This window comes from Zalophus californianus, chromosome 6, assembly GCF_009762305.2.
Source record: "Zalophus californianus isolate mZalCal1 chromosome 6, mZalCal1.pri.v2, whole genome shotgun sequence".
Classification (NCBI taxonomy): domain Eukaryota; kingdom Metazoa; phylum Chordata; class Mammalia; order Carnivora; family Otariidae; genus Zalophus; species Zalophus californianus.
The window spans coordinates 118,074,373-118,093,175 of record NC_045600.1 but is presented as its reverse complement, the minus strand read 5'-3'; the positions used below and the strand labels follow the sequence as shown (position 1 = coordinate 118,093,175).

General features: G+C 38.9%; 1 protein-coding gene across 9 annotated transcripts in view; it reads right to left on the bottom strand.

Annotated features, from left to right (window-relative positions):
• Positions 1 to 13,982, bottom strand: part of HERC2 (HECT and RLD domain containing E3 ubiquitin protein ligase 2) — a 253,448-nt gene extending 239,466 nt beyond the window's left edge. For 5 of the 9 annotated variants that reach the window (XR_003516092.2, XM_027572866.2, XM_027572870.2 and 2 more), the window contains exons 1-3: positions 13,876 to 13,976; positions 13,144 to 13,246; positions 2,623 to 2,737 (exon numbers count right to left, since the gene is read on the bottom strand). Coding sequence is in view for 8 of the 9 variants with exons in the window: in XM_027572866.2 (XP_027428667.1) it covers positions 2,623 to 2,737; positions 13,144 to 13,215 (187 nt within the window). In the remaining variant the exon portion in view is untranslated. Of the gene's footprint in view, positions 1 to 2,622; positions 2,738 to 13,143; positions 13,247 to 13,643; positions 13,717 to 13,875 lie in introns of those variants that run through there. The other 4 variants (XM_027572867.2, XM_027572869.2, XM_027572872.2 and 1 more) reach the window with 4 other exon arrangements.
• Between the last annotated feature and the right edge of the window lie 4,821 nt (positions 13,983 to 18,803).

Sequence of the window (18,803 nt, the reverse complement as noted above, 5' to 3'; positions counted from 1 at the left end):
TGGCTTTCCTTTTTTTATATACTATATTCCCTCCTGTACCTTCCCTCAAAATAATAAATACAAACAACCTTAAATGGAGTGTTTAAAAAAAAAAAAAAAGATTTTATTTATTTGAGAGAGAGAGAGAGACAGATAGCAAGAGATAGAGCCCGAGCAGGGGAAAGAGGGAGAAGGAGGCTTCCCACTGAGCAGGGAGCCCGATGCGGGGCTCGATCCCAGCACCCTGGGATCATGACCTGAGCCGAAGGCAGATGCTTAACCAAATGAGCCACCCAGTTTAGGGAAATGGGGTGTTAATAGAAACATTCACTTGAAAAAGTATAAGACTATAATCCAGTCTGTTTTTTTGTGCAGCAGGCCCCCAAAAATAAACACAAAACCGTACTACCGTACTATTAAAAAAGAAAGACAGCTTTCTTTCCTCATCAGCAGGGCCAGTAAACTCTACATGTGATTACAAAAGAAAATAAGAAAGCTTATCTCAGGGGAAGCAGAAATTATTAGAAGCCACTATTTCCCAGAAATAAGCCACTAAAGGAGCGAGCTTAACAATAAAAACCCATCCTAGGATGGTTGTTTGTGGAAGAAAGAAACCAATCCTTTCCCAAAGAAAGTAATCTCTGAAAATACAGGAAAGAAAACTGTGTATCTAAGAAAATTCTACTCTCATCTGTACTTTCCTCACAATTAACTACAATACCACCAACATATAATGTACATAGTCTTCTAATGGAATTTGGTATATAAAAAGCCCCCTATGAAAAAAGTATTTTCTAACAATAAAAAGCACACATCATGCCACACCAAAAATAGAAACTTACTGAATGCCCAAAAAATGACCCCAAAAAACTATTCAGATGGGACCTACATAAAAAGAAATTATGCTTTGCAGGCACCTGGGTGGCTCAGTTGGTTAAGTGACTGCCTTCAGCTCAGGTCATGATCCTGGAGTCGCAGGATCGAGTCCCACATCGGTCTCACTGCTCAGCAGGGAGTCAGCTTCTCCCTCTGACCCTCCCCCGTCTCATGCTCTCTCTCTCTCTCAAGTAAACAAAAATCTTCAAGAAAAAAAATTATGCTTTGCTTTCTAACCACATGATTTTCAAAAGAAGAAAAAATACTCATCAACTATAGTAAGAAATACACTTTGAATTTTTCCTTATTTAAATAGTTTTTCTCAGAGCATCTTTCAGAACTAGTGTTTCATGAAAAACATTTTGGGAAACATCATTTAATTCATTAACAAATACTGGAGAACTGGGAAGAAGTGATGGAAAACTTTTTAAAACATACATAATGAACCACTGAAACTACTAAAACATTACCAAGTGAAAAAGGCCAGACACAAAAGAGGACACTACTACGTGATTCCATTTACATGAAGTTCTAGAACAGGCAAAACTAATCAACAGTAAAGAAAGATCAGACCAGTGGTTGCCTCTGGAAAACGGGGTCAGGGATGGGCCAGGAAAGGGCCCAAGGGAACTTTCTAAGTGAGATATAATGTTGAGAGAGGTTTAGGTTATACAGGTTACATTTGTCAAAACTTGAGGAACAGTAAACTTAAAATATAAGCATTTCATTATGCATACATATTACTTAAAGACAAAAAACTAAACAGAACTCAATCAAGTAAATGCTATGTCTGAGGGAGCTGGGTAAGATGCACCAATGGACAGAAGAGATCCAGGAAGCCCTGAGATAAACAAGTGAAAAGAAACACTTGTGGTAGGATCTGGGGGGTGGGTTTGCAGCTGCTCACTATGTAGATATTTCAGTTGTTCTAGGTGTATGGAAATTTTACCAATGAAATATCAGGGAAAAAAGAGAAAACTCTACTAGATGTTATAACCAAAAAAATATACTAATGTTTTCCAGTGTATTTTCAAATGGATACTATCTCCATTCTACAAAGAGAAAAAGAACCACTTTCTAAAGTAACTTTTTTATCCACCATGATGACTTTCAAACAGCGGGACCAACAAACTTCGACAGATCTCAAGAGGGGCTTTTCAGATTCTACAGGTCTGGGGTGGATACAGGCATCTATTTCTTTTCAAAGGCTCAACAGTTTCTGATTTGTGGCCAAAATCCAGAGCAACTGAATTGTCATTGAAAGTCTTGTTGACTTTTCATAACAACAGGCCTAAACAACAGTATTTACTGGTATTTCGCTGTGAAAAATACAAGATTAAATAAAATAAGGGGCCAAGTCCAGTCCACAGGCCAAAGGCTTCCAAAAAGTGTTTTATATGTTGCCACAGGAGAGTGATATAGGAAAAATTTCAGGAGTAATTGTTTCACTCAATCTTATAATAATCACTATTTATAGTTAGCCAAGGCAAGATGTATTATAAAACTTAAAATAAGAAATATTAACTGGGAAGGTTAATATTTTGCAAGATGGCTTTGCAATGAAAAGACCTTCATTCACAAAGAGCAATGAAATCCAGGTAGCTCATAATGTTAACTACAATGTAGACAACAATCTCCAAAGTGAAAACAAAATTTCAAAGAGTTACGCTTAAATACTCCTATTCCTATTGCACATTCCAAAATTTCTATAAAATATGATTTATAAAGGTCTTTAGAAAATGAAAACTACCAGTAAGAGGTCCTTACCTTTTCTAGGAGGAAGCTCTCCATTCTGGTTTAATTCTGTCCCCGTATATACAATTTCTCCATCTTTAACCATTTCATTCCACAAGCCACAGAGCCCATCTCTTGTGAATGCAAGCTGGTAATGATAAATAACATAAACTTACAGAATGATCATACAATGCAATTCTTAAAGAATGATATAATCAAAAAAAATCTCACTTCCTCTCATTTATTCAATCATCAACATTTAATAAAAATCATCCCAAAAAATACAGTTAAGTGAAAAAGGCACAGGGCATAACAGTATATAAACAATGCTAACTTCTGCATAAGATACAAGAAAAAAGACACGCACATGCGCTCTGGGAAGATAAACCAGAAACGAATAATGATGATTACCTGTGGAGAGACACCTGTGACAAGGGAACATGGCAGTACAGATGAATGAAAGCAAGATTTTGAGTAAACTTTATATATTTTTACTTCTAAACATATAAATGATTTTCATCTTCAAAAATTAAAATTAAATCATAAAAAAGAAAAATCTACAACTGGTAACAAGCAAATTAACCTATGTTTATCACAAAGGAAAGTATTTCAGGGGCCTTTTCAATTATACATCTTTAGTCAAATATACTCTAAAGGAAAAATATCTTAAGCTTTACTCATTGGTCTTACTGATAATCATAGTATTGATATTAAAATCTTAAAACTATCTCATATATTGTATGATACAGCAATGTTAATAAAACATGTTTACAACAGTTATGTTAGTGTCACTAGCAACAAAGGTTTTAAGTGTAAAAGAGATAAAAATGAAGGATATTTTTAAGAACAAAGTGAACTGGAAATCTCAATACAAATTTATATTTGAATACATCTGCTTGGGAAGGAGCTAGAATGAATAACAGACATTCTGAGAGCAATGAGTACTCCCAGCACCCAGACATCAATTTTTAAGTCTCACTTCCCATAAACAAAACCTGGGCTCTTGGGGAAAAAAGGCTGATTCCAGGGTCAGGACAAATAAAATGAGCCTGGAATATTTTGTGTTTATACCCCAAAAAAGGTGTGTAAGGCCTTATGGGGACTCTACTGGCCAAATTTAAAACAATTTTGAGCATCAAAATACATAACTGCAGTGGACTGCCAAAGTAAATAAAAACACAAGTCCACAGTGATATTCAAAGAAAAAAAAATGCTCCCACTTGTCAGTACTTGTCAGGTTTTGTTTCCATCTATGGCAAAGGTGAAAGAACTTCTCATATATAATTAAAGTCCCACAACTGTTGATTTCTAGTTATCATAAGGAAGATTATCCTGGGGCCCTACTTAATCAGGTGAAAGCCCTTAAGAGTATGGGGCCATCCAGAAGAGACATTCTCTACAGTCACGAAGAGGCGAGCTGCCATGAGCCACCTATGCAGAGGGGCAGCATCAAGGAGCCCATGACTCAGTTCCCCAACTGCAAGGAACTAAATTCTGCCAAAGAGCACCCCAATGAGACCCCAGATGAGAGCACAGCATGGCCAACACCCTGACTGCATGCAGCCTATTAGACCCAAAGCTGAGGACCCAGCTAAGCATTGGCCAGACTCCTGACCCACAGAAACTGGGAAAGAGAATAAACATGAATCGTTTTAAGCTGCTTAATTTACAGCTAGTAACTTGTAACATAGCAACAGAAAACCATTTCAGCATCCAACTTAGTTTTCACAGAAGCAACAGCTTTCTTTCAGCACTCATATTTTATTTGTTGACCTCACTAACAAGATAACTGCCATAAATATACTTAAAACTAAAACATGATTCTTGATAAAAGTATCAACTGGCGGGGGAAAAATAAAGAGCGAGCCACAAACATTCAGCACCCCTTACGTTTTAATGAGGGAATGGAAAAGCTTGGCTCATTTGCTCATTCAGGTAAGAGGAGGGCTAATACTGCTAGGGTTCAGTCCAGGTCCTACACAACCACATAAGCATGGGAGGCAAACAGGAGCCAGACTAAACAGCCCCACGTGTGCTGGGCTCCAGCAGTTACACGCCATCTTTAGGTAGTCCAGGGAATAAATGATCATAACTTAAGGCATAACTCAGTATCAGTGCAATGGATGGAGACAGAGGAAGAAACTAGAAACAGAAAATAATTTAGGAGCCTCTGTCAAGAGTCTCCCCAAAAAAGGGTGACAGCCTAAGGTAAGATGAGGAAAGAACTTAAGACATTTCAGATCAAATGAGACAGATCAGATGTGAAAAGTGAAAAGGAGGTAGGGAACAGAATCAGATGAAAGAGAACTAGCTCGGTATTAACCACTGAGATTTGCACTATGAACATGAGCATGGAGATCCTCTCCCCACGCACACATGCGTGCATTCATATGCACAGCCACATATGTACATACATACACACACACACATACACAGTGCAAATACAAATCCAGATCTTAACAGAGTGTCAGGACTAGAGATTCAAATCTGGGAGTCATGAGCAAATGAAATATAGACCACAACCTGGAGGAAATGCCAACGCCCAAAGAGAGTAACAACATCCTCAACCCTGACAGCACACTGGGATTACCCACAAGGTGACTGCATCAGTATTTTTGGATGCAGTCCAGGTTGAATAACATCAGTGTTTAGAGCTATAAAAAAGAAAAACAAACATGAATTAAAGAATAAGCCAAGGAAGAAGCCCAGTTTATGTGGAAACAAGAATTGTTACTACCATGTCAGGAGGTAGAAAAGCAGGGCAGAAGCTGTGTGGAAGGTGGAGATTGGGTATCTGGACGACTGAAGACACAAAGATGTAAATGAACCATGGACCTGAGTAACCACCATTTAAAGCACAATGGTCTGGGCATCTTAAAGGATTTGAGGAAAGAGGAACATTACTAAGGCAACAAAGCAAGCTTCCCTGGAGGAGGGCATGAAAGAGCTAGGCTGTGGAAGGCAGAGATGAAGCCTAGAGGAAAGCATTCCAGGGCAATGGAAGGAAAGCACAGAATCCCAAAGAGAAAGCCAGGAAATCAAAAATAATCACAGCATTGTAAGAACAGCCTGTACAGGAAATAAGAAATACCAATCTGTCATTTTAAGAGTATCTGTACAACTGTCTATTATTAGCTTGTCTTCATAAATAGCTAACTTACACTAAAAAGTACCCAATGGGTGATGATACAGGTTTTAAATTTTAACTGTTTTAGACAGAATCCAGATGCTTCTAATCAGTTTACTTGGTCTTAGGTTCCTTTTCCAAATTGTTCTCACATTCTTACTTTATACCTCTAAAATGACATAGCAGGTAAAGTCATTTTCACCCTGAAAAGCAGACAGTAAGAGGGGTATTAACATGCTCAGTTCTAAGGGACAGTAAACTAAAACTCAGAGGCTCAATTATTTGATCAGGATCACACAACCCTGAGACTATGAGAAGTGGAATTTGGGAAAAGGCCTAACTCCCAAGCTTGTTCTCCTCTCACCAACACCACAACATGCATCCACACATGCAGGGAAGAGGCCTGGGAGAACCACTGAGTCCCCCACACTGATGCTACTGACACTTGAACACTAAACAGGATTGGGCAAGCCAACCCTTAAAGTATCTATTAAAATGACTACTTCAGGGGATGCCTGGCTGGCTCAATCAGTAGAGTGTGCAACACTTGATCTTGGGGTTGTAGGTTCAAGCCCCATGTTGGATGTAGAAATTACTTAAAAATAAAATCTCTTAAAAAAATAAATAAAATGACTAATTCAGAATGCTTAAATGACATTTTGATTAACTTATAGGTTAGAAAATTTTTTTAGAAAATTATTTTACTTATCTTTAAAACATGTCTGATATGTAATCTGTTCAAATACCTGCAGATACTAAAGTAAAGGTATCTGGCTTTTTTTCCTAGCCTTGCAGAAAAATACTTACTAAGCACCTGTTAAACACAGGACAACGTATCAACACCAAAAAAATTTTAAGAAAAGGTTTCTTAAGCAACTGGGGAGGGCAGACAGAAACTTAAAGTACCTCTCTTTTAAGACATCGGGCAGTTAGGAATAGCGAGCCTGAGACCCAAGAGAGGAGTACAGCCCAAAGAACCTAAGGCTGCTTTCCTGAGAGGCACCTGCCAATCCTGTGAGCAGGACTAAGACCAAGAACTGAGCAGAGCTGCTGAGAGACAGGCTTGAGCCAGGGTCCTCATGGGGGGAAGGCCTGTTAAACACACCATGCTTTGAATGAAACTTCAAAGGGCCACACACACCAGAAGTAGGTAGTGGTGAGGAAGAAGCAGATGGCCTTCCTAGGGAAGGAGCACAATTTTGAATCATTTCAGCCCCCAACTGCACTGCAGTGACCTGGGACTGCTAGTGCTGTGTGATTGGTAGATCCCCTCCAGAGGGGAAATCGTCACCCAGAGCCTCAAATGATCACAATAATTTTTCATATATAGTATCTGAAACTCAAACAAAAATAATAATGGATAAAGCAAGATTATGTGACAGAAAAATGAAAAAAATATACAGAAAAAAACAGAAACAAATCAAGAGTGGATGCAGAAAACAGAAATATAGACACAGATTCTGTCCTAAAAGGAAGAGCCTGAGCAATGGATTTATTTGGCAGATGCCAGCCCAGGGCAGTGGGAGGCAGGGGAAGGGGGAGAAGGGAACACATGAAGCACAAGATACAACATGTTACCACATGGGTAAGCAAACTAAAGCCTAGCCCACAGGCCAAAACTGGCCCACCACCTGATTTAATATGGCCCCTGAGCTAAGAATGGTTGTTGCATTTTTCAAGGGTTGAAAAATCATCAAGGAAAATATTTTGTGACACATGAAAATGATGACATTCAAACTTCAGTATCTATAAAGCTTTATTAGAACCCAGACAGAGTTGTTTATGTATTGTCTGTGGCATGACAATGGCAGAGTTAAGTAGTTGTTACAAAGAACATATGGCTCACAGAAATATTTACTATCTTGCTCTTTACAGAAAAAGTTTGCTGACTCCTATGTTACTGCACTGGCCCATAATCCACAGTGAACAGGAGATACAGCAGGTTGTCCACTAGGCACATTCACTAGGCATGTGGGACTCTTCTACAAGTTTTGTAAGAAGAAATCATGGAACAGTCCAAGGAGGGAATAAAAAGAAAAGGAATTAAAATACCAGTCCCCTTATCTGTCCTTGCCAAGAGGTGGATGTTCAGTCTATAGGGAGCTAACTCCTGCTCTCCCAGCACCTTGTAGGCTATGTCATTGGCTCCACGGTAGACAGCTGGGAAGCCATAACGCACAGCCTGTTGTGTGACATGACATCCAAGACTGAAGTGGAAGGGTCATCCATGGGCATGCTGGATGTCAACCAAGAGGGAAGGGGAGACACAGTCAAGGAAACTAGAACATAGTAGGTAAACAAAATACCAAAACACTCGAAACTAAACATTTAAAATAGATGCATCTTACTAAATATAACTATACCTCAATAAAATTCATTTAAACAAAACCATGAAAATTTTAGAACCAAAAAATACATTATTTATAATTAAGAATGCTGAAGGAGATTAAAAGCAGATTAAGAAGGCCTGTGCTTCTTCTGCCTATGAAAGATTAACTTCTTTAAGAATTACCTCTCCACTATAATCAACTAGAAAATCAAACAAAATATATCAAACAGCCCAGAGCTATGATCCCTAAGAAGGGCAACAAATGAAGCCCTACAATTGCCCAAGCTTACTGCTTAGAAGCAGCTTCCAGGATGCAGCACAGGAAAGGGGAACCCAAACAGAGCCCAGAGGTCTTGCTGAGTTGAAGAGACAGATCAGCTATAAGAGGTTAAAATGACAAGAATACAGGTGAAGGGGGATCTGCAGAGAAAGAGTAAACACTAAAGATGGGCAGAGGGGATCCCCTGAGTCTTGGGCTGAATACTGAATTGGGTGTGGGTTGAGAAAACTACCAAGGCTGGGGAAAGAAGCACTAGAAAGAAAAAGGCAGAATCCCCATGATTCCCAGTCTGAGAAAAGCTTGTGTTTCCACCAACCAACATGAAATAGACCTCCTATCACACCAAACACTTGGAAGAGTCCTAAGAAGGATACTGCCTTAGTAAGAGAGATAAATTAGTACATGACTAGAGGTTGTGCTAGATCAGCCTGAACAAACCTGAGGATTAAGCTTTGAAAAAATTAAATTGATCCCAACAAACTTACACGAATGCCAGACAAAACTAATGCTCTTTAAAGAAATAAAACAAAATCCAGCACAGAACAACATAATATTGTCCAGCATTCAATAAAAAATTACCTGACATGCAAACACACCCCATGACCAAAGCAATCAATCAATGGAAATGACAGAGTGATCAAAAGAAATAGATCCAGATGTGATAGAGATGATGGAATTAGCAGACAAGAACATTAAAAACTCCATTATAGATATATCCAGATGCTCACAAATAGGAAAATATGAACCTGATGACAAGTGAAACAAAAGACATGAAAAGGAACCATATGGAACACCTAGAGATGAAAAATACAACATGGTGAAAACTTCAATGCATAGGATTAATAGGTTAGACACTGCGTAACAGTTATACCATAAAGTAACATGTTTAAGCAGATAGCTATTATATAGTATGTTCTCTCCCTTTTAAAACTCGTTTACTCTAGGTTCCACATATAACTGTAGGTACAATGACCACCATCAGTCTTCATGTCAATCTACAGTCATTTGGTCATCTAAAGATCCTTCTCTGCTCACTTCCTCAAGAAGAGCTCATGGGAACAGTATTTGTGCATTGATAAAGTTGTGTCCTTTTGCCTGAAAAGTCAGTTTTGCTAGAACATAACATCCTTGCCTCACATTTTCTTTTCTTGGGAGCCATAAATATGTTACTGAATCTTCTTCTGCAAAACAGTCTTATCAAATCTGATGGTAACCTCATATTTATCTTTCCCTTATAAATATTATTAGTCTTTTCTAAGAACCAGAAGTTAGTTTTTTAAAAAAGACTAACAAAATGTTTAAAGTCCTGACAAGATTAATGAAAATATAGAGAAAATACAAATAACCAAATCATGAATAAAAAAGTGAGCTATGCTACCTATCCTACAGACAAAAAAGTAATCAGATGTCATTATGAATATCAAGTTACCTGTATTACAAAATTCTTTTATTTCTACATCTCATCTGTCAACTGGAAAACCTGAGAACAGAATTTACCAAGATGATCACGTCTATGTTCTTTAATCTACTGATATTCTAAGCATAAAGTAACAATATATACATTTAATAATTTTAATTTTAAAATTTAACTTTTATCTTTACTCATTCTAAATTGATTAGAGTAAGAGACAAATAAATTATTTGAGTTTAACTATTAATATACTCAACAACTTTGATGGACCTCAACAGCCTTATACTGTGAACAAAACCAGTCTTAAAAGATCACATATCACATGACATTCTCAAAATGACAAAATTAAAGAGATGGAAAACAGATTAGTGACTGCCAGGGGTCAGAGATGGTGGGGGAAGGGTGGTGTGACCTACAGAGGGGCAAGAGGAAGGAGATCTTTGTGGTGTGATTACACAATTGGCACAGAACTATGCACACATTGTACCAATGTCAATTTCCTGGTTTTGATATTATACTATAGTTACATAAGATGTAACCAATGGGGGAATCTGGGTGAAGAGTATACAGTGACCTCTCTACTTTCTTTGCAACTTCCTGTGACTCTATAAATTATTTCAAAATAAAAAGTTAAAAGAAATTGCATCATACATATCTAATTTCATGCTCCACTTCAAAGTATCCAAAAATAGAAACTGTAGGAGATTCATCTGAGTACAGATTATGCAAGAAAAAGATAACACCATTCTTGGAGCCATGCTCAAAGACACACCCTTAGCCTTACATCAAAACTAGCAAATAAATGTGCATATATGATTTAAGAATAAAAAGCTTTTAAGGTATCATTTTTTTATAGGTCCTTTGCTTAACTGACTTTTTGGTTCATTGAGAAACAACCAAACACATCAGAGAGGACTTTTACTTTAAATATAAGAATGGTACTGATTATGTAGCTAACATCTCTTAGCTCTATGTTTTATTGCCTCTTCAAGAGAGTTGCAAAGGAAATGGCAATTCAAGGTACTCCACACAACAATCAGAAAAGAGTGTTGAAAAAGTAAAAAGCAGGGCGCCTGGGTGGCTCAGTCGTTAAGTGTCTGCCTTCAGCTCAGGTCATGGTCCTGGGATCAAGCCCCACATCACACCGGGCTCCCTGCTCAGCGGGGAGCCTGCTTCTTCCTCTCCCACTTCCCCTGCTTGTGTTCCCTCTTTCGCTGTCTCTCTCTGTCAGATAAATAAATAAAATCTTAAAAAAAAAAAGAAAAGAAAAAGTAAAAAGTAAAAAGCATTATATATGTAAAAACCACATATATGCCTTCCATATAACTGGCACTCTATTAAAGGCAGCTTGTTGCAACATCCTAGGCCTGACAAATCGTAGGCCTAAACATCTATGAACAAGAAAGCCTAGGATCAGTGCCTGTGTTCTTTATAATATACACATATTAAAAGTTTTCACAGCTTCCAAAAATATTTCCTTTCTAAAGTCACTAAAACCTTCACAGGCATTTCAAACAAAAATAGCCACAGAAAATAGATTTGCTAAATCCTATGGCTAAGAAACATGTTTCTACCCCACATAATATTAATTAACAAGGTCTCAATTCTGTTACCAATACAAAAGCCCTACCTAAGGAATGGGACACTTCCCACTCCAGTTGGGAGAGACATCCCGAATAGGGTAAGGGTAAAAGCTGTCAGTATAAGGCTTGCATCTGCAATGTGTGTCTATAGGAAGGATTCCAAAGAGAGAAACTAAATCTAAGTCAATTGTTAGGGTAAAACGACATTTGTTCCTCACATTTAATAAGCAATGCTGGAGAAACTATATAAAACCAAGGTCAGCGATCACTTTTTTCATGATATTAAGTAGCTTCAATACCCACAATACATTTTCCCTCTGAGGCACTCTCCAAAACCTAGGTCTCTTCATGTGTTCCTAGGATGAGTTTGGAGGACTTCTGACTAGTATCTGAAATGTCTAAGAAGGGCTAAGCATTATATATTACACTAAATAAATCAAAAGTAAAATAGTAAGCACTCTAAGGCATAAATGGTGTTTCCTTTTATGTATATCTGCCTGACTCATCATAGGCACTCAACTCAGCATTAAACTGGTTTTAGATCAAGATGCTAAAACTCATATTAAACAGTTATTCAATTATGATTAAAAAGAAAAACTTCATAGAGTTCTTTACTTCAACAAGTTCTGCAAAATACACAAACACTAATAAAAAAATGAAGTCTTAAAATCAGTTTGCCTAAATCTCAAGATTTCAGAAATAAGAAATTACTCATCTCACCTCCCCCGACCACGCTTTAAAAAAAAAAATGACAAAGGAAAACAAACAGAATTGCTAAATAAAAAGCAAAGTTTAAACAAAAACAAACCAAGAGTCACTACTATGCCAATTCTTGGCCCAATTCTTTTTGCTTTAATCTAACATTACCCCATTAATAACTGTCCCAAAATCCACAACACAGTTCTAAGCACTTGGCTCTCACACCTACTGGGACTCAACACTTAAAATAAATAAGTAAAGAGAGATTATAATACTTCACTACAAGTATCTACGATCAAGTGCTTATAGAATACATGACTCCTGATAAACTGTGATGCACTATGTAAGATTGTACTGAAAAACATAGATTACTTGAGAAATACTTAAAATGGTTAACCTCAGGAAAGAGAAAAAAAAGCCATATATACTACAAAATATTTCAGACACTTCTTTTTGCTGTTAATATGGAGTTACAAAAGTAGTTTTTCCAAACCATTTGCAAAGAAAACTAACTTGGGGTAAAAAAAAAAAAAGTCTATAGAAACATTACTGCTATTATTTATTTGCTAATTTCTGGACAAGCTTACAACTGCATTATTAAAACATTAGAGAGTCTAAGGCCAACATTTTGTTTCATGCATTCTTTATGTGAAACCCTGAGCACTCCTCTTAATAGACCAGTCACAAAAACAAACAGCTCAACTGAACTCTTGTCTCCCCAGAAACAAAAACACAGGGTCCCATAAAATGAGTGAGTTTCTGCAGGACATAATAAATTACTACGTGTCACTTCTTCCCCTCATTAACTGAACATCTCAAAACTATCCGGAAAACAGTCAACAAGGTTAAGAATACTACAGACCTCTTAAAAATAATAATAGAAAAAATGTTTGCATAAACAGATCTCAAGTTTCTTGCAGTTACACATAACTGCAACTAAAATGTAGCCACAATCTATAAAAACTGATACAATAAAGGTGCATTTTAAATTATAGGAAATAAACCTGCTTCTCTAATAGGCAAGATCCGATCTGCATCCTTGTACTCATCCTGTATAAAGCCGTAATCAGAAATTTAAATATGGAGGCAGGAACACACCAAGAAAAAAGCATGTCAAAACCCCACCTGTATATCTGTTTTCAACCATTTGGAGTCAAGTCGAGTTTGGGCAGCCAAACAGAAAGAATCAGAGGGCATCTTTCCGCCAGTTTCCTCCCAGTTGTCAGTCCTGCAAGTAGAACATAAATGTTGGAAGACCTAAAGCTTTTCAGAATTCTCCCAAGACCCTCCCGCAAGGTTTAATGCAGCAAAAAGAACAGAAAGATGGGAGAGGAGAACAGGTGGGGGAGGGGAGGGAGAGGAGGAGAAAGGAAGAGAAAGATGGAGAGAGACAGGGAGGAGGATGGAAGAAAAAGCCTACTTCCAATACAGGTTAAGAGCCACACACAGGATTCGCCTGGTTTCTGTACTACGTCGGCGAGACCTTGAGAATGGACGGTCACAAGAGACAATATCACAATGTCATCCCCTTCCCTTAAATCCAAAAGGTAAACACACAGAACGACAGGAAGCCCACATTTCAACGACAAATGACAGTAGCGTGCATCTACCGCTTTATCCCATACCAATAGTGGTGCGTGAAACAAATTAATCAAAAGTCACGCCTGCGGACAAATCCAAAACAATAATCACTTTGAAATGGAAAGGCAGCCCGAGACGCGCGCCGCGGGCGGTCCGCGCAGGCCCAGGTCCCGCAGCCGCGCCAACGCCCGCCGCGCCCCAGCCCGACCGTGCCCTGGGTTCCGACCCGCACCGCCCTAGCGGCTAGCTGCCCTCGCCACCCCCGGGGATGAGGACCTGACGCGCAAAGGCCCCACCGCCTCAGTCCGGCGGCGTGCGGACACAGCCTCCAAGCCGCCGCTGGCTCGGCCGGCGCTGGTGATCCCGGTATCTCTCGCGACCGGAGAGGCGGGCCGACTCGGGACTACCGCCCCCACCGGCCAGCCAATCACAGAGAGGCTGCTCTCTGGACCAGCCAATGGGGAAGAGGAGCCCTCTCGCCCTTCCTCCCTACTCCCCTGCTTCGTTCAATCCTGCTCATCTTCCTCCTTGGGGTTCACCCCTTGCGGTCAGGGCCAACCGCAGGCGCCGGGAGGCGGGATTTCCGCCTCATGCTGGCACTCCTGTCCCGGGTTCCGTACAGCGCTGGCGAAAAACCTGCGGGCGGGGTAGAACGTGAGGTGACTGAGGTGCTTCAGCACGGAGTGGCTAGGGTGTGTGCCATGGGCACACGTACAGGGGAGAAGAGACTCGAGGTTGGCTCCAGTCGGCTAGAGCCTCCTCCTGTCTGTCCCACTGAAAGCAGCTGCAATCCTAGGCTGAATTCATGGAGCGGCTGGTAGCAAGGGGACTTGGAGAAGGAAATCAGAACTTTTAGTATCACGATAAAACAAATCTTAAGAAATTTTAAACAATTGAAGTCATATAAAGTATGTTCTCTGACCATAATGGAATTAAACTACAAATCAGTAAAATACAACAGGGGGCGCCTGGGTGGCTCAGTGGATTAAGCCTCTTGATCTTGACTCAGGTCTTGAACTCAGGGTGGTGAGTTCAAACCCCACCTTGGGCTACACGCTCAAAAGTAAAAATAAAAAATAACAAGACTATTTCCAAACACTTGGAAATTAAGCAATACACTTCGAGGTAATCCACAGGTCAAAGAAGAAATCTCAAGGGAAATAGAACTATTTGAACTGAATAAAAATATAACGATTTATGGGATGCAACTAAAAAACAGTGATGAACGTGAAATTTTATAACAACTGCTTTTCTTAGAAAAGGAAGGTCTAAAATCAAGGATGTAAGCTTCCATTTCAAGAAACTAGAAAAAGAAAAGTAATAAATCTAAAGCAAGAAGAGGGAGGAAATAAGACAGGAGGAGAAATAAAGAAAAATGGAAAAACAACAGAAAAACATTGAAACTAAAAGCTGGTGCTTTGAAAAGATAAAAGGTAGGGAGAGGGCACCTGGGTAGCTCAGTGGTTAAACATCCCACTATTGATTTTGGCTCAGGTCAAGATTTCAGTGTCCAGAGATAGAACCCCCGCATCGGGCTCCCCACTCAGCAGGGAGTCCGCTTGAGATTGTCTCTTTCCTTCTTCCTCTGTGCCTCGCCCTGCTCTCTCTCTAAAATAAATCCTTTTTAAAAAAAGATGAAAGATATTTGATAAGCCTGCCAAAAAAAGAGAGAGAGAGAGAACACATAGGTTACCAAAATCAGGAATACCAGAGAAGATATCACTAAAGACCCCACAGACTTCAAAAAGAGAGTAAGGGAGAGGCACCTGGCTGGCTAGGTCAGTAGAGCATGTGATTCTTAATCTCAGGGTTGTAAATTTCATCCCTAGCTTGGTGTAGAGATTACTTAAAAGTAAAATCTTCAAAAGGAGAGTAAAATAATACCAGGAAAATTCTACACATACAAATTTGATAATTTATATGAAATGGACTAATTCCACAAAAGTTGTATACTACCAAATTAAAAACCTGAACAGGACTATACCTACTTTAAAATTTGAATTCACAGTTAAAAACCTTCCAAAAAAGAAATCTCCAGGCCCAGATTGTTTCCGTGGTAGATTCTGGTTCTACCAGATATTTAATAAAGAAAGAGCACCAATTCTATATAAACTCTCCCAGAAAATTAAAGAGGAGTGAAAATTTTCATTATATAACCACAGCATTACCCTGATAACAAAACCAGAAAAAGACATTGCAAGAAAACTTAAGACCGATATCTTTCATGAACATTATATATAAAAATTCTTAGCCAAGTTTTTGCAAATGGATTCCAGCAATATTAGAAAGGACAATACATCATAACTGGGGTTTATCCCAAGAATTCAAGATTGGTTTAACATTCAAAGCTAAATGTAATTCACCATGAGATCATCTCAATAGACGCAGAAAATGCTTTTGACAAAAATCAACATCTCATAAAAACTCTGAGCAAACTAGTAAGTTTGCTTGCTAATGAACATCTGTAAAAATCTACATACAAGCCAAAACAGTCTTGAAAAAGAACAAAGTTGGAGGACTCACACTTTCTGATAATAAAACTTACTACAAAACTATGGTAAACAAAATAGTGTGGTACTTCCATAAGGGTAGACATGTAGATCAATGGAATAAAACCCAGAACCCAGAAATAAACGCTCATATATCTGGTCAATTGATTTCTTCCAAGGGTGCCAACACCATACAATGGTGAAAGGGTGGTCTTTTCAATAAACAGTGCTTGGAAAGCTGAATTTCCACATGCAAAATGAAGTTGGACACTTACATTTCACCATATATAAAAATTAACTCAAAATGGATCAAACTTAAAACGTAAGACCTACAAGTATAAAACTCTTAGAAGAATATATGGAGGGCAAGTTTTATGACATTGGATTTAGCAATAATTTCTTAAATATGGCACCAAAAGCACTGGCAACAACAACCCAGAAAGCATGAGTAAATTTAGTTTTGTATATTCCTAATCTTATTTCTTATCCCCACTCTTATCTGTATCCTTAGGTCCCTATTTCTCATCTATTCCTAACCCCTACCCCTGAACCCTGTGGAACTTAAAGGCATATTCTTTTTTTTAATTTTTTATTTAAATTCAATTAACCAACATACAGTACATCATTAGTTTCAGATGTAGTGTTCAATAATTTATCAGTTACATATAACACCCAATGCTCATCACATCACGTGCCCTCCTTAATGCCCATCACCCAATTATCCCATCCCCCCACCTACCTCTCCTCTAGCAATCCTCAGTTTGTTTCCTATAGTTAAGAGTCTCTCATGGTTTGTCTCCCTCTCTGATGACTTCCCATTTAGTTTTCCTTCCCTGCCCCTATGATCCTCTGTGCTGTTTCTTAAATTACACCTATGAGTGAAACCATATGATAATTGTCTTTCTCTGTTTGACTTATTTCACTCCACATAATACCCTCCAGTTCCATCCATGTCCATGTGAATGGTTAAGTATTCACCCTTTCTGATGGCTGAGTAATATTCCATTGTGTGTATGTATATATATATATAGCACATCTTTATCCATTCATCTGTTGATGGACATCTGGGCTCTTTCCATAGTTTGGCTATTGTGGACACTGTTGCTATAAACATTGGGGTGCAGGTGCCCCTTTGGATCACTACATTTGTATCTTTGGGGTAAATTCCTGGGTCCTAAGGTAGCTCTATTTTTAACTTTTTGAGGAACCACATACTGTTTTCCAGAGTGGCTGTACCAGCTTGCATTACCACCAACTGTGTAAGACAGTTCCCCTTTCTCCACATGCTCGCCAACATTTGTTGTTTCCCATCTTGTTAATTTTAGCCATTCGGACTGGTGTGAGGTGTTATCTCATTATGGTTTTGATTTGTATTTCCCCGATGCCAAAGGATGTAGAGCATTTTTTCATGTGTCTGTTGGCAATTTGTAAATTTCTTTAGAGAAATGTCTGTTCATGTCTTCTGCCCATTTCTTGACTGGATTCTTTGTTTTTTGGGTGTTGAGTTTGATAAGTTCTTTATAGATCTTGGATACTAGCCCTTTATCTGTAATGTCATTTGCAAATATCTTCTCCCATTTGGTAAGTTGCATTTTGATTTTGCTGACTGTTTACAGGCATATTCTTATCATGTTACTGTTCTAATGAAAAATCTGTAGTCTCCTATGGAAAGCAGTGACTTTTTATTCTTCCACATACATACATCTTAGGACATGAAGTGGATCCTTGCCACTTTTAGACCATTATTCCTCCCATTTCACTTAAAACAAAACTGAACTTCTTTGAAACACTTGACATCAGATTATACCACTCTCTGACCTGTTTGCAATAACCCATGGTACTATCCATCACTTTCCATGTCCACTGAAGATTTAAGCACTCCACTGATGACCTTTTTACCACAGCTACCACTGGCCCATTCTCAGGGCCTTTGCTACCACAGCTCAGTGCCCCTGCCTCTCAGTTCTTCATGGCCTTACTTTTAACCATCCTGTTTCCTGCTCCACCTGAACCACTCACCACCGTGGTCTGTTCCATTCATGAAATAACCTTGAAGATCACAATTGTGAGCCTCTGACTCTTTGATCACTGCATCTTATCTTTTTAGTTCACTGCCTCTAGTAATTATGCAAACAAACTTCAACCCCTCTAGAAGTCTTGTCTCACATCCTCACTTTCCTTTTTTGCCAAGTTTGATTTTGCAGCCCAGCATATGGCCTGCCCATAATCTCTAATCACATTCCTCTATCTCTCCATTGTACTATCCTGGCAAACCTTAATGCTGGGTGAATCCACTCCACTCACTTAGTGTGTGGCTGAACCCCTGAAACACACAACTGCATATCTACTCCATATCTACTTTCCCTTCCCCTGGTGCCACACAGCCTTTTGGCACCAAGGATACTACAGGCCTAAGAAAGAAGAGCCAGACAGCTAGGGGTAGGGGGGCAACAAAGTGGAAGGATGGAAGGAGGTCCTGGAAATTATACATGCACCATTGACCCAATCTTGTGTCCATCCACCCCCAGACTTATTGAAGTTAGAAGTAATTAACAAGCAGATATTATCACAGCCAGGAACACCCTAACTGATGAAAGTGTTCTCACCATGAAAATTGCCACCATAACTGTCTGCAGTTTTCCCCCTCCCTTCCGTTACTGTGGCTAAAGCTTCCCATATCTTATGGGTAGACAATCTCCTTACTAGTGCTCTGGA